Source organism: Typopeltis vanoorti, chromosome 3 (assembly GCF_054136105.1).
Source record: "Typopeltis vanoorti isolate ZY-2024b chromosome 3, IOZ_Tvanoo_1.0, whole genome shotgun sequence".
Lineage (NCBI taxonomy): Eukaryota > Metazoa > Arthropoda > Arachnida > Uropygi > Thelyphonidae > Typopeltis > Typopeltis vanoorti.
In genome coordinates this window covers 175,580,785-175,602,216 of record NC_143551.1, presented here as the reverse complement: position 1 = coordinate 175,602,216, position 21,432 = coordinate 175,580,785, and the positions used below count along the sequence as shown (strand labels likewise).

The 21,432-nt window shown below is 35.9% G+C and overlaps 1 protein-coding gene across 2 annotated transcripts in view; it reads left to right on the top strand.

Moving 5' to 3' along the window:
- Positions 1-21,432, top strand: part of Gen (XPG-like endonuclease) — a 317,873-nt gene that overhangs the window by 251,764 nt on the left and 44,677 nt on the right. For both annotated transcript variants that reach the window (XM_090416218.1, XM_090416217.1), the window contains exons 10-11: positions 9,795-9,928; positions 18,965-19,026. In XM_090416218.1, the coding sequence (XP_090272344.1) occupies positions 9,795-9,928; positions 18,965-19,026 (196 nt within the window). The remainder of the gene's footprint in view (positions 1-9,794; positions 9,929-18,964; positions 19,027-21,432) is intronic.

The following is a 21,432-nucleotide window of genomic DNA, read 5'->3' as shown; positions in this document are numbered from 1 at the left end:
GGACTTGAGGATGAAGAACTTAGATGTGGTTACAGCCCAAGACAGGAAGATGTGGAGGTGACTCAGCATGAACAGTGACCTGCTTAAGTGGGACACTTAAGTAGGTCCTACTTAAGTGGGAGAAGCTACAGAAAATCTGATCCCGGTAACCTCTATTTGGCATAAATTCAACTTGTACTTTGCCAAGTTTTCCTTGCACGCTCCTCTTTAGTCTTTTCTTAAGTATATTTGCATAAATCTTATCAGGAACACTCAGTAGGGAAATACCTCTGTAATTCTCACATTTAGTTTTATTTCCCTTTTTATATATGGGTTCTATGAGATCTCTACTCCATTCATATTGAATCCATCCTTATGTCCAGGCCTTCTGAGCTATGCAGTGCAGCCACTGCAAGACTTTTATACCTCTATACTTGAGCATTTCTGGTCAAATATCATCTACTCCCACTGCCTTTCTACATTTCAGGCTTTTGATGGCTGTTTCTACTTGAGGTATGGATATGTAATCCTGGTTATAGGAATATATAGGAATAATCCTTCCCACTGAAAGAACTCCCCAGTGTCAACCCCTCTCAACAGTTTAAAAGTCTCAATTATATCACCTCTCCTTCTATCCACCAATATCATATGTTGATATTAGAATATGGAAGATTTTACAGAGATGTAATATTTGCAGGGAAACTAGAAATAGAAAAATCAATAAACATAACAATCCAGTTTTTTTGTGTTTAATAGATGTACATAGATATTTATACAGATGGTAAATGTATAATAAGATTCTGCAAAAATGAAGCAAAAGAAATTAAAAATAACAAAGGATCCAGACAGAGCGACTCATTAAGTCAATTACTGTTCAGCATTTTAATTAATGATATAATAACAGGGCTAAAAGATAAGAAGCGAAACAAAGCAAAAATTGATGATATATATATAGTAAATCTAATCTGCTATGCAGATGATGTAATAATGGTAGCAGATGCAGAAGATAATTTAATAAACAGCCAATCATGTGTAAGTTAGAAATAAACAGAAACTTAATTGAGCAAGTGATGATTTTTAAATTATTATTATTATTATTCAGGCCGCCATGGAGTCAGAAGACTCATTGTGGGAGGTCCTTCCTAGGAAACACAGTCTATCATATCCTTAAACTCGTTGACCATTCTCGCTCTCACCACTCTATTAGGCAATTCATTCCATGGTTCAACCATCCTCCATGCAAAGAAACCACTCCTCACCCTCTGCTCACAGTTTCCTTTCTAACTTCCGGGGATGGCCTCTTGTCATCACTCCTCCCCGCTGTTCAACCAAGCGAAAGAACTCCCCAGTGTCAACCATATAACCACCTCTCAACAGTTTAAAAGTCTCAATCATATCACCTCTCCTTCTATCCACCAAACTCTGCAGTCCACGTTCCCTCAGCTGGTCCTCATAACTAACATTATACAGTCCTGCAACCATCTTTGTTATCCGCATTTGTACCCTTTCCACAGTTAATTTATCCCCTTCAAATCCTGGGGACCAAATCTGAGAACAGTAGTCTAAGTGTGATCTGATCAGGGTCTTATACAATGTAATGATAACTCTTTTATCTCTACAAGTCATCCTCCTTCTCATTATTGCAGTAATCCTCTGTGTTACCTTCACCACCTTTGCAATATGTCCCCTGAATTTCAGGTTTCTATCGATCATCAACCCCAGATCTCTTGTCTCCCCTTCTTCCTCCAGTATAGCTCCTCCAATAGAGTATGCAGTGTCCCAAAACTCAAGATCTTACATTTTGCTGCATTAAACCGATAACCCCCAATCATTTGCCCATATGTCTAGCTTATTCAAATCCTCTTGCAGGGCTACCCATCTGCACTATTACTAATAACCCTCTCCAGATTCACATCATCTGCAAACAACTGAATATCCCCATGTAATCCACTGACAATGTCATTGATATAAAGGTTAAACAATATAGGTCCCAGTACTAAGCCCTGTGGGACCCCACTTGCAACCCTCTACCTCCTTGAAACTGCCCCACCATACACAACTCTCTGATAGCTATCAGACAGTCAATCCAGAATCCAGTTGACCAACCTGACATCCAAACCCATGTGCTGCAACTTAAATATCATCTTATCATGTAGCACCCTGTCAAATGCCTTCACTAAATCCAAGAAAATGGCATTATATGCCTTTCCCTCATCTACTGCTCTTGTAACTTTATTATAAAAGGCTAGCATATTGCTAAAACAAGAGTGCCCCTTAACAAATCCATGTTGACTCTCACAGATAACATTGCCCTCATCTGCCCAATGCTGTATACAGTCCCTCATTAATTTCTCCAAGATCTTAACAACTACTGATGACACACAAACTGGCCTATAATTAGATACTTTCAGTCTGCTACCGCTCTTATGTAATGGCACTATCTTACCTTCCTTCCATTCCCTGGGCACCTTTCCCGTAGCCAGACTTTCATTGAAAATCCAGGTCAAAGGAGCTGTCAGTTCTTTAGCACATTCTCTCAAAACTCGTGGTGAAATACCATCCAGTCCTACAGCTTTACTGACATCCAGAGTACTCAGTATTTGGAACACACTCTTCTCCTGCACCTCTAAACCTCTAAAGTACTTGGTTGGGACCCTAACAAAGTCCCAACCAAGTACTGATAATATAGACACAGCATATGGAAACAGAAGTAAGAAACAAAAGATATCGGATACTAACAAAAATGTACCAACCCTTTTAATCATTCATGCAACAGGTGAAAAACCAATTGGGAAAATGTCACCCTTCTTTATCCAAAAAGGTTTAGAAGGACTGGCAGGATCTCCCAAAACTGTCAAGAAATTACGTTCTGGTGATATCCTCGTGGAAACAATGTACAAACAACATTCTAAGAAACTACTGAGAGCAACGACAATGGTTGGAATACAAATTGCAGTAACACCTCACAGAACACTCAATTCCAGTAGAGGAGTGATATCAGAATGGGATCTCCTTGTGGTTCCTGATGAGATATGGTCAGAGCTTAAAGATCAAGGAGTGATGGGTATGAGGTGCATCCTGATACGCAGGGATGGTTGCCTGGTCTCAACCAAGAACATCATCCTTACCTAGGCCTCCGACATCTGTAAAAGCAGGGTATCTCTGTTAGAATGTACATCCCTAACCTGCTGAGATGCTTTAAATGTCAAAGATATGGACATGCCCAAACTGCCTGTCGTGGTTCTACTACCTGTGCTCAATGTGGTAATAAAGAACATGAAAATAAATCTTGCTGTGAAAAAAAAGCTAAATGTGTCAACTGTCAGGGAGATCATCCAGCATACTCTCGTGCATGTCAGAAATGGAAAGATGAAAATGAGATACAAAAATAAAACTGGAACAAAACAACATATCAGGATGCAAAAAGAAAGCTAGCCACCACCATCTACGATCCTCTTATGCTGAAAAATTAACAATTGAAAAAGTGCCAACAGCAACTCAAACATGTATGTCTATTCCACCATTTGATAATTTCACCATATCTGAACTTTACGATCGCAAGTGCTTCTCTGTTGAGTGCATTAATCACAAGACCTATAGCCTTACTCCAGAGACAACTTCAAAAATGGTCCCATTTAATGAAAACTCATCTGTCAAAAAAATTACAGTGGAGACTTCACTCAAAGATTAACCACCAGACACTTGCACAGAAAAAATGGATACCTCTATACCCACTGAAAGTAAACTAAGCATACCAACACCCTAACACATTTGATGTTTTGAACACTCTACCAGAGGAAGAGATGGACACTGGCCGTCCATACTTCCCTAAAACAGTGGATAAATATAAATCTGACAAAGGTAATCTCTCGACCTCTCGAAAACCAGAAAAGTCAATAAAATCAAAACAATAGGAACATTTTTATAATGGAACTGTCGTGGGATCTGCCAGAAATATTGACGATATCAAGATGTTGTTGCAGAAACACAAACCTTTCTGTTTCTGTCTACAGGAAACTTAAGACCCAATGAGGACCGTACCTTTTGGAATTTCACTGTTGTACATAAGGATAGAACTGGAGATGGTCCTGCTCATGGAGGAGTAGCTATCCTAGTGGCCAGTCATACTCCTTTCCATCAGATCCAACTTAATACTTCTCTGGAAGCGGTAGCGATTCGCTTCTCTGTGGGATTCCTTATTACAGTATGTTCAATTTATTTACCACCAAATGCTGATTTAAATGAAATTGATCTTGATAACCTTATCTCGCAACTGCCTGAACCTGTACTTTTGATGGGTGACTTTAACGGTCATAATACTCTATGCGGTAGTGCCAACACTAATAGACGAGGTTGAAGCATTGAAAAAAATTCTTGATAATAATAACCTTTCCCTTCTAAATAATAAACTCAACACTTTCTTCCATATGCCAACCCGCTCATATTCTGCAATTGATCTTACAATCTGTTCCCCTTCCATTCTTCCACTGCTTATGTGGGACGTTTAAGAGAACATATATGGAAGTAATCACTTTCCTGTTCTTTGTACAATGTCTTCACAGGAACCATCTTCACCCACACAGATACCTATATGGAAAATGGACCAGTCTGACTGGAACACTTTCTCTCATCTTGCAAAAGTTAATGCTGATGCCATCAGTCAAATAACCTATCAATGAAGCTGTAAAATATATAACAGAATGCATTGTCCAGGCAGCAACAACCTCCATCCCAAAAACATCATCTCGATTTCCAGTCTATCCAAAGCCTTGGTGGAACGCAGAATGTCAGGCAGCCAAAAAAGATCAACACAGAGCATGGAGCATATTTCATAGATACCCCACCACATCATATTTAATAACTTTCAAGCGTGCTCGAGCCAAAGCACGTTTTGTAAGACGTCAGAGTCAAAAACAATCATGGATCCAATTTACTACATCAATTAATCAAATGACCAGTCCAAAAATTGTATGGGATAAAATCCGGAAAATGAAAGGCAGATATAGTACACATTGTTTGTCCATCTTAGACTATAATAGAAGTGTTCTTGCTGATCCCAAAGCTATTGCAGATACTTTAGGAGAAACTTTTGCTAAAATATCAGCAACAGCTTCATATTCTCCGGAATTTTTAATACTGAAAGAGCAGCAAGAGAAACAAAGGCTTAATTTTTCTACTGACATTCTTCAGCCATATAATCAGCCATTTGTCAAGGAGGAACTAAAAAGAGCTCTCCTGCAATCTTACCCTAGTGCAGTAGGACCTGATGACATCCATTATGAAATGATAAAACATCTACCATCATCTTCTATGGATCTTCTTCTCTTATTATACAATAGAATACTTGCAGAGGAAGAGTTTCCAAATTCTTGGCATAAGTCAATTGTCATTGCTATCCAAAAACCAGGAAAAGATCCAACACAAGCAAATAATTATCGACCCATTGCTCTGACCAGCTGTCTTTGTAAGATACTAGAGAAAATGGTTAATGCCAGACTTCTCTGGTATTTAGAAAGCAACAGTCTTCTTTCCAATACACAATATGGTTTCCGTAGACATCGATCAACTTTAGACCATTTAGTTCGGTTAGAAACTTGTATAAGAGATGCATTTTTGAAGCAAGAACATCTTGTCTCTGTTTTTTTTGACGTGGAAAAAAGCTTATGACACAACCTGGAGATATGGCATATTAAAAGACCTCTATAACCTAGGTCTCAAAGGACACCTCCCTATATTTATTAAAAACTTTCTGTCCTGGCGAACTTTCCAAGTCAGAGTGAGAAGTATGCTATCTCGACCATATCTTCAAGAACAAGGTGTTCCCCAAGGCTCTGTCTTAAAGTGTAACCCTTTTTGCTATTAGAATCAACTCAATTACTGAACAGCTTCCTCACACTGTAGACAATGCTCTATATGTTGATGACTTCACAATTTACTCTCACTCACATAACATGAGGGTAATTGAAAGACAACTTCAGCAAGCAATCGATCATGTCTCTCTGTGCTCTTAATAATGGGTTTAGGTTTTCAACAGAAAAAAGTGTCTGTGTACACTTCTGTCAAAAACGCACTCATCACCCAGATCCTGAACTAAGAATTGGACCTACTGTTATTTCAGTAACTACAGAAACCAAGTTCTTGAGACTCATTTTTGACAGAAAACTCACATTTCTAGCACACATTCATCAACTAAGAGAAAAGTGCAAAAGAACTTTGAACCTCCTTCGCACTCTATCCTCTGCTGGGTGGGGTGCTGATCGAGCTTCATTGCTCCATCTTTATCGTGCACTTATGCGTTCAAAGCTGGATTATCTATGGTTTGGCAAGACAGAGTAACCTACGATGGTTGGATTCCATCCATCATCAGGGTATATGGATAGCTACTGGTGCCTTTCGCACCTCACCCACTCCAAGTCTCTATGTAGAAGCAAATGAACCGGCTCTATCACTTCACTTCGACGAAAACAATTGTCTCTTAATTACGCCCTAAAAATAAAATCTCTCCCAGATCACCCCACATGGAATAGTATCTTCTCTCTGCATTGGGAAGCTCAATATCACACACGTTAAACTGCTATACATCCTTTTGGTATGCATATTAAAGAAACTGTGCAAGCTGTTAGTATAAATGTTGACAACATTAGCTACACTAAACATAACAGCATTCCTCCATGGCAGGTTTGCACACCATCCTGCAACCTCTCACTTTGTCAGCTACAGAAATCTTATACCCATCATCCATCTACCTGCAATTGTTTAATGCACACAGAGCAGCACACGCTGATTTCTTACCCATCTATACTGATGGTTCAAGAACTAACACCTCTGTTGGCTGTGCTGCTGCTGTGTTTCATGACATTATTATCTCAAATCAGATCCCGCCTGACTGCAGTAATTATATAGCAGAGTTACATGCCGTTCAGCTTGCACTTGTGCATATAAAAGAAAACTGCTACCAAAAGTGTATAATTTATACAGACTCATTGAGCTCTTTACAGGCTATCTGTTCTCCTATGTATAATCTTCATCCAGTACTTTTTGAAGTGTTACAAATGCTTCACAAAATGAAAATCCTTAATTTTGATGTTCATTTCTGCTGAATTCCCAGCCACATCAGAAGCGAAGGAAATGAGGCTGCAGATGCAGCTGCTAAATAAGCCCATACTTATCCACATACTGTTTTACAGTTCCATATACAGACTACAGACAACGTATAAGATCAAAGCTAATTGCTCAGTGGGAGTTAACATGGCAAGAAACATAAACAAACAAATTATATAACATTAAACCTGAAATTAAACACTGGCATTCTAGTCAACATATAAAGAGAAGGGAGGAGGTTGTCCTTGCTAGGCTCCGCATAGGTCCCAGTCACCATATGCATTCTCATTTACTGAGAGCTGATGACCCTCCCATATGTGAAAAATGCAACACACATCTCACTATTCATCATATTCTGGTAGATTGTCAAAAATTTACACAAGAGAGAGAGAGAGGAATAAAATTTTCACCTATCTAATCAAGCCATATACACTCAGGGAAATACTAGCAGACTCAGGCAAATTGCATGATGTTTTTAATTTTTTAGAAAGAATTAATTTGTACAAACACATTTGACCATAAATTTGTTTATATGTAAATACTTTTTTGCTTAACTTAACTTTTGTACATACATATTATGTTGTGTTAAATTCATTATGTTAAATCTAACCAATTATGTATTACTATAGGCCTTGATCTTGTATATTTGTATCACCCTGCTGTAATTTTGTTAATATGTAAATACCATAATGCTAAACTTAAATTTTATACATCAGTGCTGTATAATAATTCCTTTCTGACTCTTTAAGTATTAATATAATAATGTTTGTTGTAATCTTACTAGATGTAGACACTGCTTTCCTTGACTTGTTTTGTATATGCATATGTTAACCTATAGTTATCTATTTATGTACTGCTGAAACCTCTGCAGTAATTTTGTTTATATGTAGATACTGCATCACTTAACATGCATTTATTTACTACTTTATTTTTTATTAACTATTTTTGCACTACTGTAATAACCTCTGACCTTGTGTGTTGCTGTGCCCTCTGCAGCAGTTCTGTTTACCTAGAGATGCTGCTTTGTGAAACTAATTTTCTGTAAATGCCAATGTTGTAACCTTTAGTATGACACAGTATGACCTTTGTAGTTTTTTGTGCCAAATAAACTATAAACCAACCAACCAACCGCATTCAAATGCAAGTGGGCTCTCGCATACAATTCCTCTCTGTCCTCAAATGCCCTCCAAGTATCCACATATTCCAATCCTCTCTTCTGACTCATTCTAGCTATTATGTTATTCAATATTACTGCTCTTCTGCTCAGCTTGTCACTATCATACCTAGGAAACATGCACATTATCTTTCCTCTCTGCGTCTTCTTTCATACAACTTCAAGCAATAATCTTATATCTCTCGCTGCCCAATTTACATTACCTCTCAATTTCCTCTGTTCCTACCATCACAATCATCTCATTCACCCCTCTTAATTGCCATAGCCACACTTTTTATCATTCCTCCAGGCAAACAATCCTCTCGCATCCTATCTTGCACACCACAGATCATTGAGTCCCCATACATTACACCTCTTACCACCCTGTTCCTCGACTGCTCACATACATCCCTCACTCTCTCTCTCCTCTCCTCTGCTCTGCTCTGCTCTACTTTCTCTCTGTGTTCCCCTACTTACCTGACATCCCTCTATCGCTGGTTCCAGTGCTCCCTCGCATTCTTCTCATTCCCTCTTGCCTACTGTTTCCATTCTCTCCTCTTCTATCATTCCCATATCTCTCTCTCATTCTCCCTCTTCTACCTTTCTTATTCTCTCCTCTTCTATCATTCTCATAACTCTCTCAATCATTCCCTCTCTTCTACTGCTCTATTCTCTCCTCTTCTATCATTCTCATAACTCTCTCTCTCATTCCCTCTCTTCTACTGTTCCTATTCTCTCCTCTTCTATCATTCCCTCTCTTCTACTGTTCCTATTCTCTCCTCTTCTCTCATTCCCTCTCTTTTACTGTTCCTGTTCTCTCCTCTTCTATCATTCCCATAACTCTCTCTCACTCCTATTCTGATTCGCCTTGCATTTGTCTCTTCCATTCGCCTAATCTTATCTTTCACTCTTCTCATCTCATTCCCTAGACATTCCGCCTGCTCTTTCAGCTCAACTATTTAAGCAAGAATCTCATATCTCTTGCTGCCCAATTTTCATTACCTCTCAAGTCATTTCTTCCTACCATCACAATCATCTCATTCACCCCTCTAAATGTTTAGGAATTCAGATTAACTCAGAAATATTAAGAGAAAATGAAGTAAAAGAATCAAGTGTTTAAGGCAAGCTAGACTAAGACAAGAGGAAAAAAACAAAAGTGCACAAGTTAAAGTATAATAAAACCAGTTTTTACTTATTCGTGTGAAACAGTTAAAATCATTCAGCTAAATACTAATACAGGAATAAAAATTCTCAGAAAAATTGTGGAAAAAGAATAATTGGACAAATAGACTAAAAGACCATTTGGAAGCCCACAAAAATGGTGGAAACATGGATTGCAATAAACATTGTTGCAAGAGGTCTCAATACCTAAGGTGGAAGAAGAAGATAAAAAAAAAAAGGTTAAATATGTTAATTACATTATTACATATTTTCATATTTTTTATAAGGTGATTGCTTATTTTATTATTAGAATTCGAAATTGATGTATTTTTTAATTAAGAGTAATCTACAGTATTAGTATAGTAAACTTTCATGGCTTGTTATAATTTCTGATGTTTAGGAACTGGCAATGAAACAGTTTGGATGGATCATTGAACGCAGTTATGAGAAGATAATGTTATTGCTTGCCATATGGCAGCTATTTGCTATGTCAAAATCGCATCCAACTCACGAGTTTCCTTTACAGCCAGTAAAGTAAGTTGAAAGTTTTTATTCCAGTAACTTTTTAGATTATTTATTCATCTCAACACCAAATGAACTATTTTATAAAAAGATGCTTTACTAACTTGCTTATATTTTGCTGAATAGCATCATCAGAGCACAACACAGCATTTTACGCAACAGTGAGTAAGTGAAACAATACAATTGTAATGGACTAAAGATCTAACGTCCTATTTTGGTGCCATCTAATGTTGTAAAAAAAAAATACAGCTATGTGGGAGTTGCTCTTAAGATAACAGTCTCCCATGTTTTTTTTTTGTTTTTTTTTTTCAACATTAGAGGGTGCCAAAATAGAACTTGAGATCTTTTTTCTATTACAATTGTATTGTTTCACTTACTCGTTGTCGCATATACATGCTGTGTTGTGCTCTGATGATGCTGATTTGAAATTCAGCAAAATATAAGCAAGTTACAGGTGAAAAACTGGAGTTTCCATGAGGGAAAACTGTACTTGCCTGTAGCCAAGATCAAATAACTCTGGAATCAGTTACAGAAAAAAAATTCGCAAAAAATTCTTCTAGTTAGCAACAAGAATCAAACTTTTAAAGGTCTTTCTTCAGATGGCCTAGAGCTATGTGCATAGTTTCAGTATGATAACGAAGTTTTCTGCATAGTAAGGAATATAAAATTAATTAAAAATCCCCTAATATCTTTTATCCTCCAAAGGGAGTAGGTGCAACCTTTTGGCCTAACATTTTGAAGACAGGAGGCAATTATTACTGTCCTAGGCCATTAATGATCTGATAAATAAACAATGAACACTATTGAAGAGATGATAAAACCTTTCTTAATTGCTCCTTTCTTTAAAAATATTATGAAATTCCTTTGTCCAGACCAGACCATACAGTTCACAGAGACACATTCAATATGAAGATATGAAGTACAATTTAACAAGAGAATTAAATGCAGAATATGATTGGGGAAAAAAAAATGCACAATATGATTGGGAAAAAAAAACAAAACTAATAATGTCAACAATAATCTGCCTAATATATGTAATATGTTCATTTCAATTACTATGGCAAATGTACATTATGAATTGTGTGTGTGTGTGTGTGTTATTAAGGCACGTATCCTCATCAGCACTTGACCGGCAAATATTATCTGCGTTCGTCGGCCGTTAAATAGAGGTCATCTCCAATCATTCTTTGTTCCGAGCTCTACGGGACAGAGCTGTTCCATCTGCCAAGCGGGTACCCGTGGACCGCGGGCTAAGCACACAACGACTGCCAAAGAGATAAGAGAGCGAAAGGGGGTTTTGCTGACCCTTTTATACTTTCACCCTTATCAACAACCACTGCCACCTACGTAGCTTGCCCAACGCACAGCACTCCTCCCTTCTGGGTCTTGCTCAGCATTGTATTTCTCTTTCACATCACGGTACTCCACGTGGCTTTGAGCATGCGACAGCCTGGGGGTTTTCTTCTTTCTTCAGTCAGCACTCCCGTGACCTTTGAGCTTTTGTTTACAGTGAATTTTTTCAAGTCAATGTACAAACATATAATTCCAATTCTAACCAAAATAAAATTCTATTTATACGATACTACTGGCCTTACATAATATATTTCTTTTATCATCTATTTTTTTCAGTTATCCAGATTGACCATAATTCATATGGTATTACTGGCCTTACGCAATATATTTCTTTTATCATCTAATTTTTTTACAATTATCCAGATTAACAATAATTCATACGGTATTACTGGCCTTATACAGTATATTTCTTTTTATAATTTTTTTTTTTTTTTTTTTTTTTTTTTTTTTTTTTTTTGTGTGTTTGTAATTCATACCTTGAAGCAAGCACTTTTCAAATGAGAATCCCCTTTTTCCTTCCTCTCTCTTTTTTTTTTTTCTTGTTAAACGATGATGAACTAGGGTTCCTAGAAATCCTCTTCATTCAAAGTTGAACAGTTCAATGTCAGTAAATGTGGTCATTCACTTTGGTGTGATTAGATATCAAATGTTATATTATATTGGTGAGATTATGCTAAAAGAAACTAATCAGGCTAGGGATCTTGGAGTGTTAGTAAAGAGGAAGTTGAAGTTTAGGGGCCATGTAGCAAAGATTGCAAATACAACTCAAAAGATGATTGCAATGTTGAAATGAACTTTGACATGTAAAGATTAGGATGTCATTTTGCTTCTTTAGAAGGCCTTGATAAGACCTCACTTGGACTGTTGTGCACAGATCTGATCTGGTTTCCATTGTGATTCTAATACAGTGGAGAGAGTGTGTAAATGAAGAATTGCAGAATATTGATTATGAAGACAGATTGAGAATTTGCATACACTAGCAAACAGGAGAAAGAGGGGATGATATGATTGAGACTTACAAAATTCTGAAAGGGTCATACAGAATTTCAGTTCATGGAATTTTTCATTTTATGGAGGGGGGGGGGGAAGGACGAGAGGGCACCCTTGGAAGCTGAGAATGAATGCCACCAAGAACTTTTTAGCAGACAAAGGAGAAATGATACGGACTTTTTTATGCTGTTAACTTGATTTTATCAGATTAATACAACAGGATTATGCATGGACTGGAGAGTTAGGTTAGAATAGAAATTGATCATTTGTTGCCAAAAAGTATGGTGTAGAAGGGAGTGGAGCAAGTAGTAGATTTTTTTATGTGGAGGGTGATCAACAGTGAATAAAATGCATTATGAATGTGAAGAGTAATTGAGTTTAAAGTATAGTTTGATGTACATGTCACTGGTTGAATTAAACTATCTACAATGAGACTTTTGATTTGAAATCCTTAGAATAATAAAAGTAATATTGTTGAAAATGACATCATTTATATTATTCACATGTATATTTTTGTTCAGCAATTGTTTTGCTTATAGGGATATTTTAAAGTATTTTGAAAAAGAAAAATGTTACTCTGACCATAATGCATATTTCTCTCCAGATGAAAAAAAACAAGTGTTTGTCATCAGCAAAGAATATTCATTTTGGAAAGTTATATTTATGAACTTACCAGATAATTTAAAGAGAAATACAAGATTGAAGAAATTTACATGCAGTAGAGATTTCAGTATAATTTTATTAAGGTTATATTAATAATAATAATAATAATATATATATATATATATATATATATATATATAGTAAAACCCCTTTTTTACACTTTCCAGAGGACTGATGGAAAAAAGTGTAAATAGCAGGAAATGTAAAAAACATTAAGAAAAGACTAAAAGATGACTTACTGCTAGTATGTGACTCTACATACTAGATTAAAAAATTTAATAACTGAAAATAAATGAATTTACAATTACTTACATTTATCTGTTTAAAAAAATCTTTAATTGTTGATTGTTTTCGCTTTTTCTGCACTCTTATAAGTTCCACCTGCCTCTCCACAGTGTATAATGCATTAAATGCCCCATCGTCTCCTGATGCACCTGCAATATACCGCCTCAAAACAGAGATAGCTTCCATTGCTTCTTTACTAGTAGGGACGGTAGGTCTTGATCACAGTCTTCTTCAACCATTTCTTCCTCTTCTTCTTCACCAAGGTGGTTGGAAAGGATGTCTTCTACACTTGGTACCATTGATGTGATCACACCAGCATCAACATAGTCTTGAAATGAGGAAGACTCATCCATCACATACCAGTTGTTGGTCTCTGACATTTTTTCTTCTTCCTCCCGTAGTTGTTCCTCCTCTTCCACAAACATAACTCCTGCCTTCTGAAAACAGTTGGATATGGTTTCAGGAGTAACATGCAGCCATGCTTTGGCCACATAATGCATGGCATCAAGGATTGATATGGTTATTTGTTTTGGGTCCATACCATTATCATGCATAAACACAGCTTTTTCAACAAGCATTTTTCTATATTTCCATTTAAATGCATGGATGATGCCCAGATCTAATGGGGTAAGAACACTAATGTTCTTACAATTAGGGGTAAGAATACTAATCTAATGTTTCTGACTGCAGGTCTTCAGGATGTGCAGGACATTTGTCTAGCAGTAGTAGTAGTATTTTGCAGTGATTTGAACCCATTTTAGCATCCACATCATGCATGGTGGATGTGAAGATGCTGCTGGTCATCCATGCTGTGCTGTTGGCATTGTACTTAGTAGGCAGATTTTTCACGTTCTTAAACCACCTTGGCTTTTTAAAGTATAGCCAAGCAAAAATTACCTCCACTGATAATTGACCCATTATCAGTGGAGGTAATTTTTCTGATCCATCAGCATTGACCATGAGCAAAACAGTTATCCTCTGCTTGCTGAGTTTTTCACTGTGACACTTCTCTCCTTTAAAACACAATGTTTTACTGGCAGAATGTTATAAAAGAGCCCAGTTTCATCAACATTGAAAATATTTTTCAGTTCGTAGTCCTGAATAATAGTCTTTAGTTCATGTTTCCACTGGTTTACAGTTTTCCCTGCAACACTATTACTTTCTCCACAAACTTGATTATGCACAATATTGTGACGAGTCTTGAAACAATCAATCCATCCATTTGACGCAGTAAAACCATTTATCCCCAACCGCACAGCAAATTCAAGGGCTTTCACTCAGAGTTTAGTACCATCGACTGGAATTCCCGACGCTCTCTTAGAAACAAACCCCTCCGCCACAAGTTTATCCAATTCATATGTCGATGTCCGGATATATTTTCATTTTTTTGACATAGCGTCAGATTGCTTTGCATTGAGTTCAATGCTTGACCTGTTTTTTGCTATCGTGTTCAAAGTGGACATGAAGAGTCCAAGATCTTTTGCTAATTGCACACATTTTCCCACATGCAAATTTACACATTGCAGAATTGCCATCTTTTCTTCTACCGAAATACATTTTCTGTCTTTTTTCTCCATGTTACTAACACTGCATGGATGATCCATGTTAGTAACACTGCAACTTGAAAGCAACTATCACACACTAAATTACGTAGCAGAAATTCTGTACTATACTACATGCTTCTGAATTGTGACTACTAACACGAACACTGCAAGCTAGTGAAGCGATATTTCACGAACTGCGGTTTATTCACCGATATCTAACATTCACGAGTAACAATGTTACTTGGTAGAAGTGTGAATGTGATTTCACAATTAGTGTATGATCCTTGTTCGCGATTTCAATACAGCACTGTGAATGTGAAATTACATCATAACATGTTACAGGTGCCACTAGCTACTGACAGTTTAAAATTACTGATATGAAAACTTCACAGTATTAATTCGTACTGTGATTGAAAAATCATGGTATCGCTCATCACTGCTGCAAGCATGCAAGTCACTGTGATGGCAGAAACGAAACTACAGCCAAAAGCAATGCCATCTGGGAACAGAAATGCACAGATTTCTGCAGAAATCGATTTGTTGTTAATGGTGGGAAAACAATATATCATAAGAATAGGTCTTAACCCTTTCATGACCATGGGACATATGTGTCCCCACATAAAATCTTGATTGTGTACGTAAACCAAAATAATGTCAATATTTTTTTCCAGCAAATGCATAATCTAGAACGTATTTTTGATAATTTTATTACTGGAAACCCTATGTTAGCACCACCTGTCAAAAGAAAGTTTTGCAGCAAAGCGTACATTCAGAGCACAGCATATTCAGAACTTTTCATAAGTGTTTTTGCATAGAATATTGTTTGTTATATGTTTATGGTGTAATATTTTCATTTGATGGTAAGTAAATAATAGTATTATTATGTTTTTCAATAAAATTTTGAAATAATATTCCATAAAAACTAGTAAAAACATAAAGGGACACCGTTGTCCCTGTGGACGTAAAGAGGCGCATTTTACAAGTAAATTACTTGTTGTTGTAATCGGTATTTTTTTATTTATTTTACCCACTTTTGTATTTTATTTGTCTTTTTATCATTACAGACATGTCGAGAAAAGGGTGTAAGCAGTTTGAACTTAAAGATAACGAAATTTTGCAGTGTTTAGTAGCAGAAAATAGTGATGAGGAAGACCAGGTATTTATAACTCAGGATGTGGATGCAGGGGTTTCTATGATTGAAATTGAAGACCTGGCACAAAACATGTTGGAATTATCAGCAACAGAACCTGAAACAGAAAATAAACCACAAGTAAGTGGCCCTACATTCATATGGGAAAAAAACTTTTCCATATGAATGTAGGGAAAGTATCAAATAGCTTTCCTGATGTTGATTATATCTTCAGAGAAGTTCAGATTTGCGGAAACAGAGATGAAGATTCGTTATTGACGCCCATTGAAATTTTTTATTTGACTACCAACTTCGAAGATTTAGTTAGAAAAATAAGAGTTGAATCCATACGGTACACACTGAGCACAATGGAACACAATATACATTCGATGATGATGACATGAAAGCCTATCTCAGTATGAATTTGGTGATGGATTATCATGTTTTGCCATCATTGAGAGATTACTGGTTATTGATCCAGATATGGGCATTCCCTAGATTGCAAATGTAATGCCTAGAAATAGGTTTGAAAATATCTGCAAAAACTTGCACTTTTTTTTGCAACAATGAAGACCAACCAGATAGAAATAGCACTAACTATGACAGAGCATATAAAATCACGCCTGTAATGGATCATCTAAACAGTTCTTTTCAAAAAGCGACAAATAACACCAAAACAGAATCCATTGATGAGCATATGATAAAATTCAAAGGGCACAATATTATGAAACAGTATATCAGAAATAAACCTATAAGATGGGGTTTCAAAATGTGGTGCAGAACTGATGCTAAAATGGGCTATTTGTTTGAATTCAATCTGTACACAGGAAAAAAATCATCAGAAACTGAACATGGGTTAGGCAAATCGGTAGTGCTGGAGCTTACAAAAGCCATTTAAGGCTTAGGTTGTGAGGTGTACTTCGATAACTTTTTTAACTCGCCCATGCTGCAATTCGAGTTGAAAAACCGAAACACCAAGGAATGTGAGGCTGTTCGCCCTAACTGAAAGCATCCGAAATCTGTGCCATCAGATAAACATATGAATCGAGGAAATATTTATACCGAAAGTTTCAGTGGTATATCGTACATAAAGTGGATGGACAACAATTTGGTACATCTTTTGACAAACTTTATATCACCTATACTTACGTCCACTGTAAAGCGGCAAATGGCAGGATCTCTTGAAAAGATTGATGTAAAGTGCCCTGAAATTGTCGTAAAGTACAACAAACACAAGCGTGTCGACCTTATGGATCAGCACAAGGTGTGATACAAATTGGATCATAAATCAAAGATAAAGTACTACCTTCATCTATTTTTTGATCTTCTGGATATAACTGTCAATAACGCCTATGTCATTTACACAAAGTTTTACAAAAATAAATGTGCTGCGGGCCCTTTACTATCCTGCCTCGAGTACAGACAGGTCATAGCTCGATCTTTCATTGGCAATTTCTCTTTGAAGAAGAAGAGGGCCATACCTACAACGGTGACAAGTACAAAACATATATTTCTGAAACGTTCCATGCCTTCACATCCCATGGCAAAAGCGAATACATGTAAAAGATGTGTAAACTGTGCTAAAAGTAAAATTGAAAACTGCACTAATAACACTTGCACTACATGTAACATTCACCTATGCTATACAAACAACAGAAATTGCTTTGCTGAATACCATAACTAAAAGACTTTATTTGCTCATTTTTATTTATTTAATTATAGTTTTATCTTTTTTATGTCTATTGTTGTTTTTGTTGATTTATTACTGTTATATTTAGTAAAATGTAGTCAAAGCCAATACATAAATGTTAGTAATTTTAATTTATTTGCAACCCTTTACATCCATTGGGACACGTGTCTCATGAAATTCTCTAAAATCTATGATTTTTTCCTACATAATGATGATGTTTTATGTTAAATAGATACTTAATAAAGTCATTTTAATATCTAAAAACTTTGTATTACTTCATAAGTCCTTCTGGTCCTGAAAGGGTTAAGATGGGACCAACAGAAAATGACGTAAATGGCAGTAAAACGTAAATTGCAGGAACGTAAAAACGGGGTTTTACTTTATATATATATATGTATACACACAATAGAATTAGAGCCTCTGTAGCTCAGTCGGTATAGACGGAGCCCTTTAGTCTGAAAGACATGGGTTTGATTCCTGTCCAAGATGTGAGGAACCTTCATCTGGTCTCTTTCGAGTAAAGGTGAGTTAGTTGGTCTCACACGGAGGTGTGTGTGTGTGGGGGGGGGAATTCATCCCGAAACATGGTTTTTTTTCGTCTCCCCAGAATATCCAAAAACCAGCCATGAATGAACATACACGGATCTACAGTCATAAAATACATACTTAATCCCTCATTGGGGAGGGGCTCAACCCATCCTAAGGGATGTGGGAGGAACCCCATACAAAATAAATAATAAATAAACAATTTATATTAAAAATCTGTTTCTTAAAAATTCATAAATTGTTTCTTAAATGAAATCACAGATATGTTTGAAACTGTACAGTACTAGGCTGCTAAACACCTGCATGCAGTCAGTATTGAAGGCTTTAGCCCCATAGAAGCATTCTGTGAGAGTGCAGTATATCATTTTTCTTCTTAAATTATCAAACCATTTGTTTTACTAATTTCAAAACAGAATTTGAACTTGAAAATAGCACTCTTGTGTAATGTCATCTTTCATTATTACAACAGTTATACAAATGCATAAAGAAGATATCTGTAATTTAAAGTGTAAAATATAATTTTGTGTAATTTATTTCTGAAACTTATCCAGTTTCAGTCAGAACTGAAATAGTGGTTAACTAATTTTAAAAATCCCAATTTCATTAAAAATCAACCAAATAGTGTTAATGTGCATACATGATGTCTATTATGCAGATTATATATGCATAGTAGACATGTTGCAAAATGTACATATGCTCATGAAGTCAACTCAAAAATTTAATAAAAATGTTATACGTTTTTTGGGCATGTGCCAGAAGTATGAATAATTTGATAAATTTCATAATAAGTTTTAATTGTAATGGTTTTCAAGTTTTATTTACTGATTATTATGTTTCTGAATTTTTAGGATTGTTGCTGCTAGGACTAAGAACAAAGTAAAATATTTTGATGTGGAATGGCTTGAAAGTGGTAAGTGTTCTTTAAAAAAAAATGTATGTATGTGGCTGTTAACTTATTGTATATGAATTACTTTAAAAGGTAGTTAAATAGATACATACAAACCCTATTAACCTTGGAAATGTCAAGTGCAACAGCACATGAATTATAAGAATCCTTCTTTCAGTGTTACATAGTGTTGATCAGCATTCATTTTAGTAAAATTATGGAGGCTACAACCATGTTAGGAATAATTATTTTCATTTCTCGACGTTTTGACCTTCATATTAAGGTGATCATCTGGAGTATAATAAACATGTATGAGGGTGGTCTGAAAAGTTCTCGGCCTAACAATGAAGAAACAAATTTATAATTTCAAAATTGTTTTTATTTTTCAACATAATCTTCCTTAAGACTAATACATTTATTCCAGCAATGCTCCAGCACCATTATCCCGTCTCTGTTGTAGTTCTCAGTAAAATCTGCAAAATACCCTTTTACAGCTGCAATCATCTCTTGATTCGAAGAAAAACACTGACCAGCAAGGAAGAGTTTAGTTTTAGGAAGAGATAGAAGTCAGAGGGAACTCTGCCATTGCCAGTCCCAAGCCTGGATGAGAAAGGAGGATGGTTGTACTTGTGGCTAGCAACCACAATATGGAAAAAATATTTGCTACAGAAATCTCAACCATTGTTGGAAAACCAACACAAAAACCAAGAGGGAGAAGTACTGGGGAAAATGAAGCAAGCTAGTGAAAACTCCATTGGGGAAGCTGACAGGCGGAAAACTCCAAGAAAAAAACTCTTTAGCCCAAAACTTTTAACCAAAATTGGATGCTGGAATATTAGGACTTTGTATAAAAGTGGAAAAGCTAATTTACTAACCAGAGAAATGGACAGATACAAAATAGAAATACTAGGTCTAAACGCGACAAGATGAATGGTAGTGGAGAAATCCAACTAACAACAAACAAATCCATTTTAAAAAGTTGTTTATTATATACACTTGATCAATATAATCCCAATAAAAGTTTTTCCAAACAAATACATTGTATATTCTGGAAACAAGAACGAAGATGACACACATAGCAAAGGTGTAGCTTTCATGCTAACAACAGATGCTAGAAGAGTACTAATTGAATGGAAACCAGTTTCTGAAAGAATCATCAAAGCTAGATTTAAAACTAAATACAGAAATGTGATTATAATAAACAACAAACAATGCAAAACAGAAGAGAACGAAGTCTTCGATGATATGCTGCAAAAAGAAGTAGATGAAGTAGAAAGAAAAGATATGCTTTTAATTATAAGTGACATGAATACAAAAGTAGGGGATAATAACGTGGGATATGAACGAATAATGGGGAAAGAAGGTTTAGGAAACTATAATGAAAATGGGGAAATCCTAAAAGACTTATGCACTTTCAATGATATGATTATAGATCAAAAATGAAAATGAAACTAAGAAAAATATTTAAAAGCAAGAACCAAAGAATTAAATACAATATCCAAACGGAAAAACAAGGATACAAAAGACAAATATAAAGTAACATTAAGGAATAAATATGGAAGCCTTATAAAACAACATAAGGAAATAGACATTGAAGAGAACTGGGAAAAAATAAAGAATATATTTAACAGTATACCACCGAAGAAGTTCTGGGAAGGCAGAGTAGGAATCACAAACAATGGATCTCTGAAAAAAAACATCAAATTATGTGAAGAAAAGAAAGCTTTATGGAATACACTTCTATAAAGTACAGAGGAAAACAATAGAAACAGGATAAATGAAACATACAAACTTAAAAACGGACAGGTTAAAAAAAGGCAAGGAAAGATAAATGCGTTTTCATGGAGGAAATGTGTAAAGAGGTCGAAGAAGCAGCAAGTAAATTTGATCAAAGAGGTTGTTTGAGATAACAAGAAAGTCAGCTAGGAAGAGTTCTAAAAGAGACGGATCTGTAAAAAATAAACAAGGAAAGTTACTCGCAAATGAAGCAGATATAGAAAAAAGATGGGTAGAACATTTCCAAGCAATTTTAAACGGAGAAATAAGCTGCTGGGAGTGACAATATGTAGGCTTAACTACTTAAAGCAGATATAAATACTGCTGTTGAAATGCTACACCTGCTATTTAATCAAATATGGGAAAAAAAGGAATGGCCAGAAGACTGGAATACAGGACCTCTGGTGAAATTACCAAAAATGGGAGATATAATAACACTTTGTAAAAATTGGAGAGGGATTTCACTTCTAAATGTTGTCAGTATTTATTAGAATAGTGCTAGAAAGAATGAAACAAGAAATTGAAACTAAATTGAGGAAATAACAGGCTGGTTTCAGGACAAACAGATCTTGTATTGACCAGATAATAACATTAAGAATAATTGTTGAACAATCAATAGAGTGCCAGAGTAGCCCATATTTGGGATTCATCAAC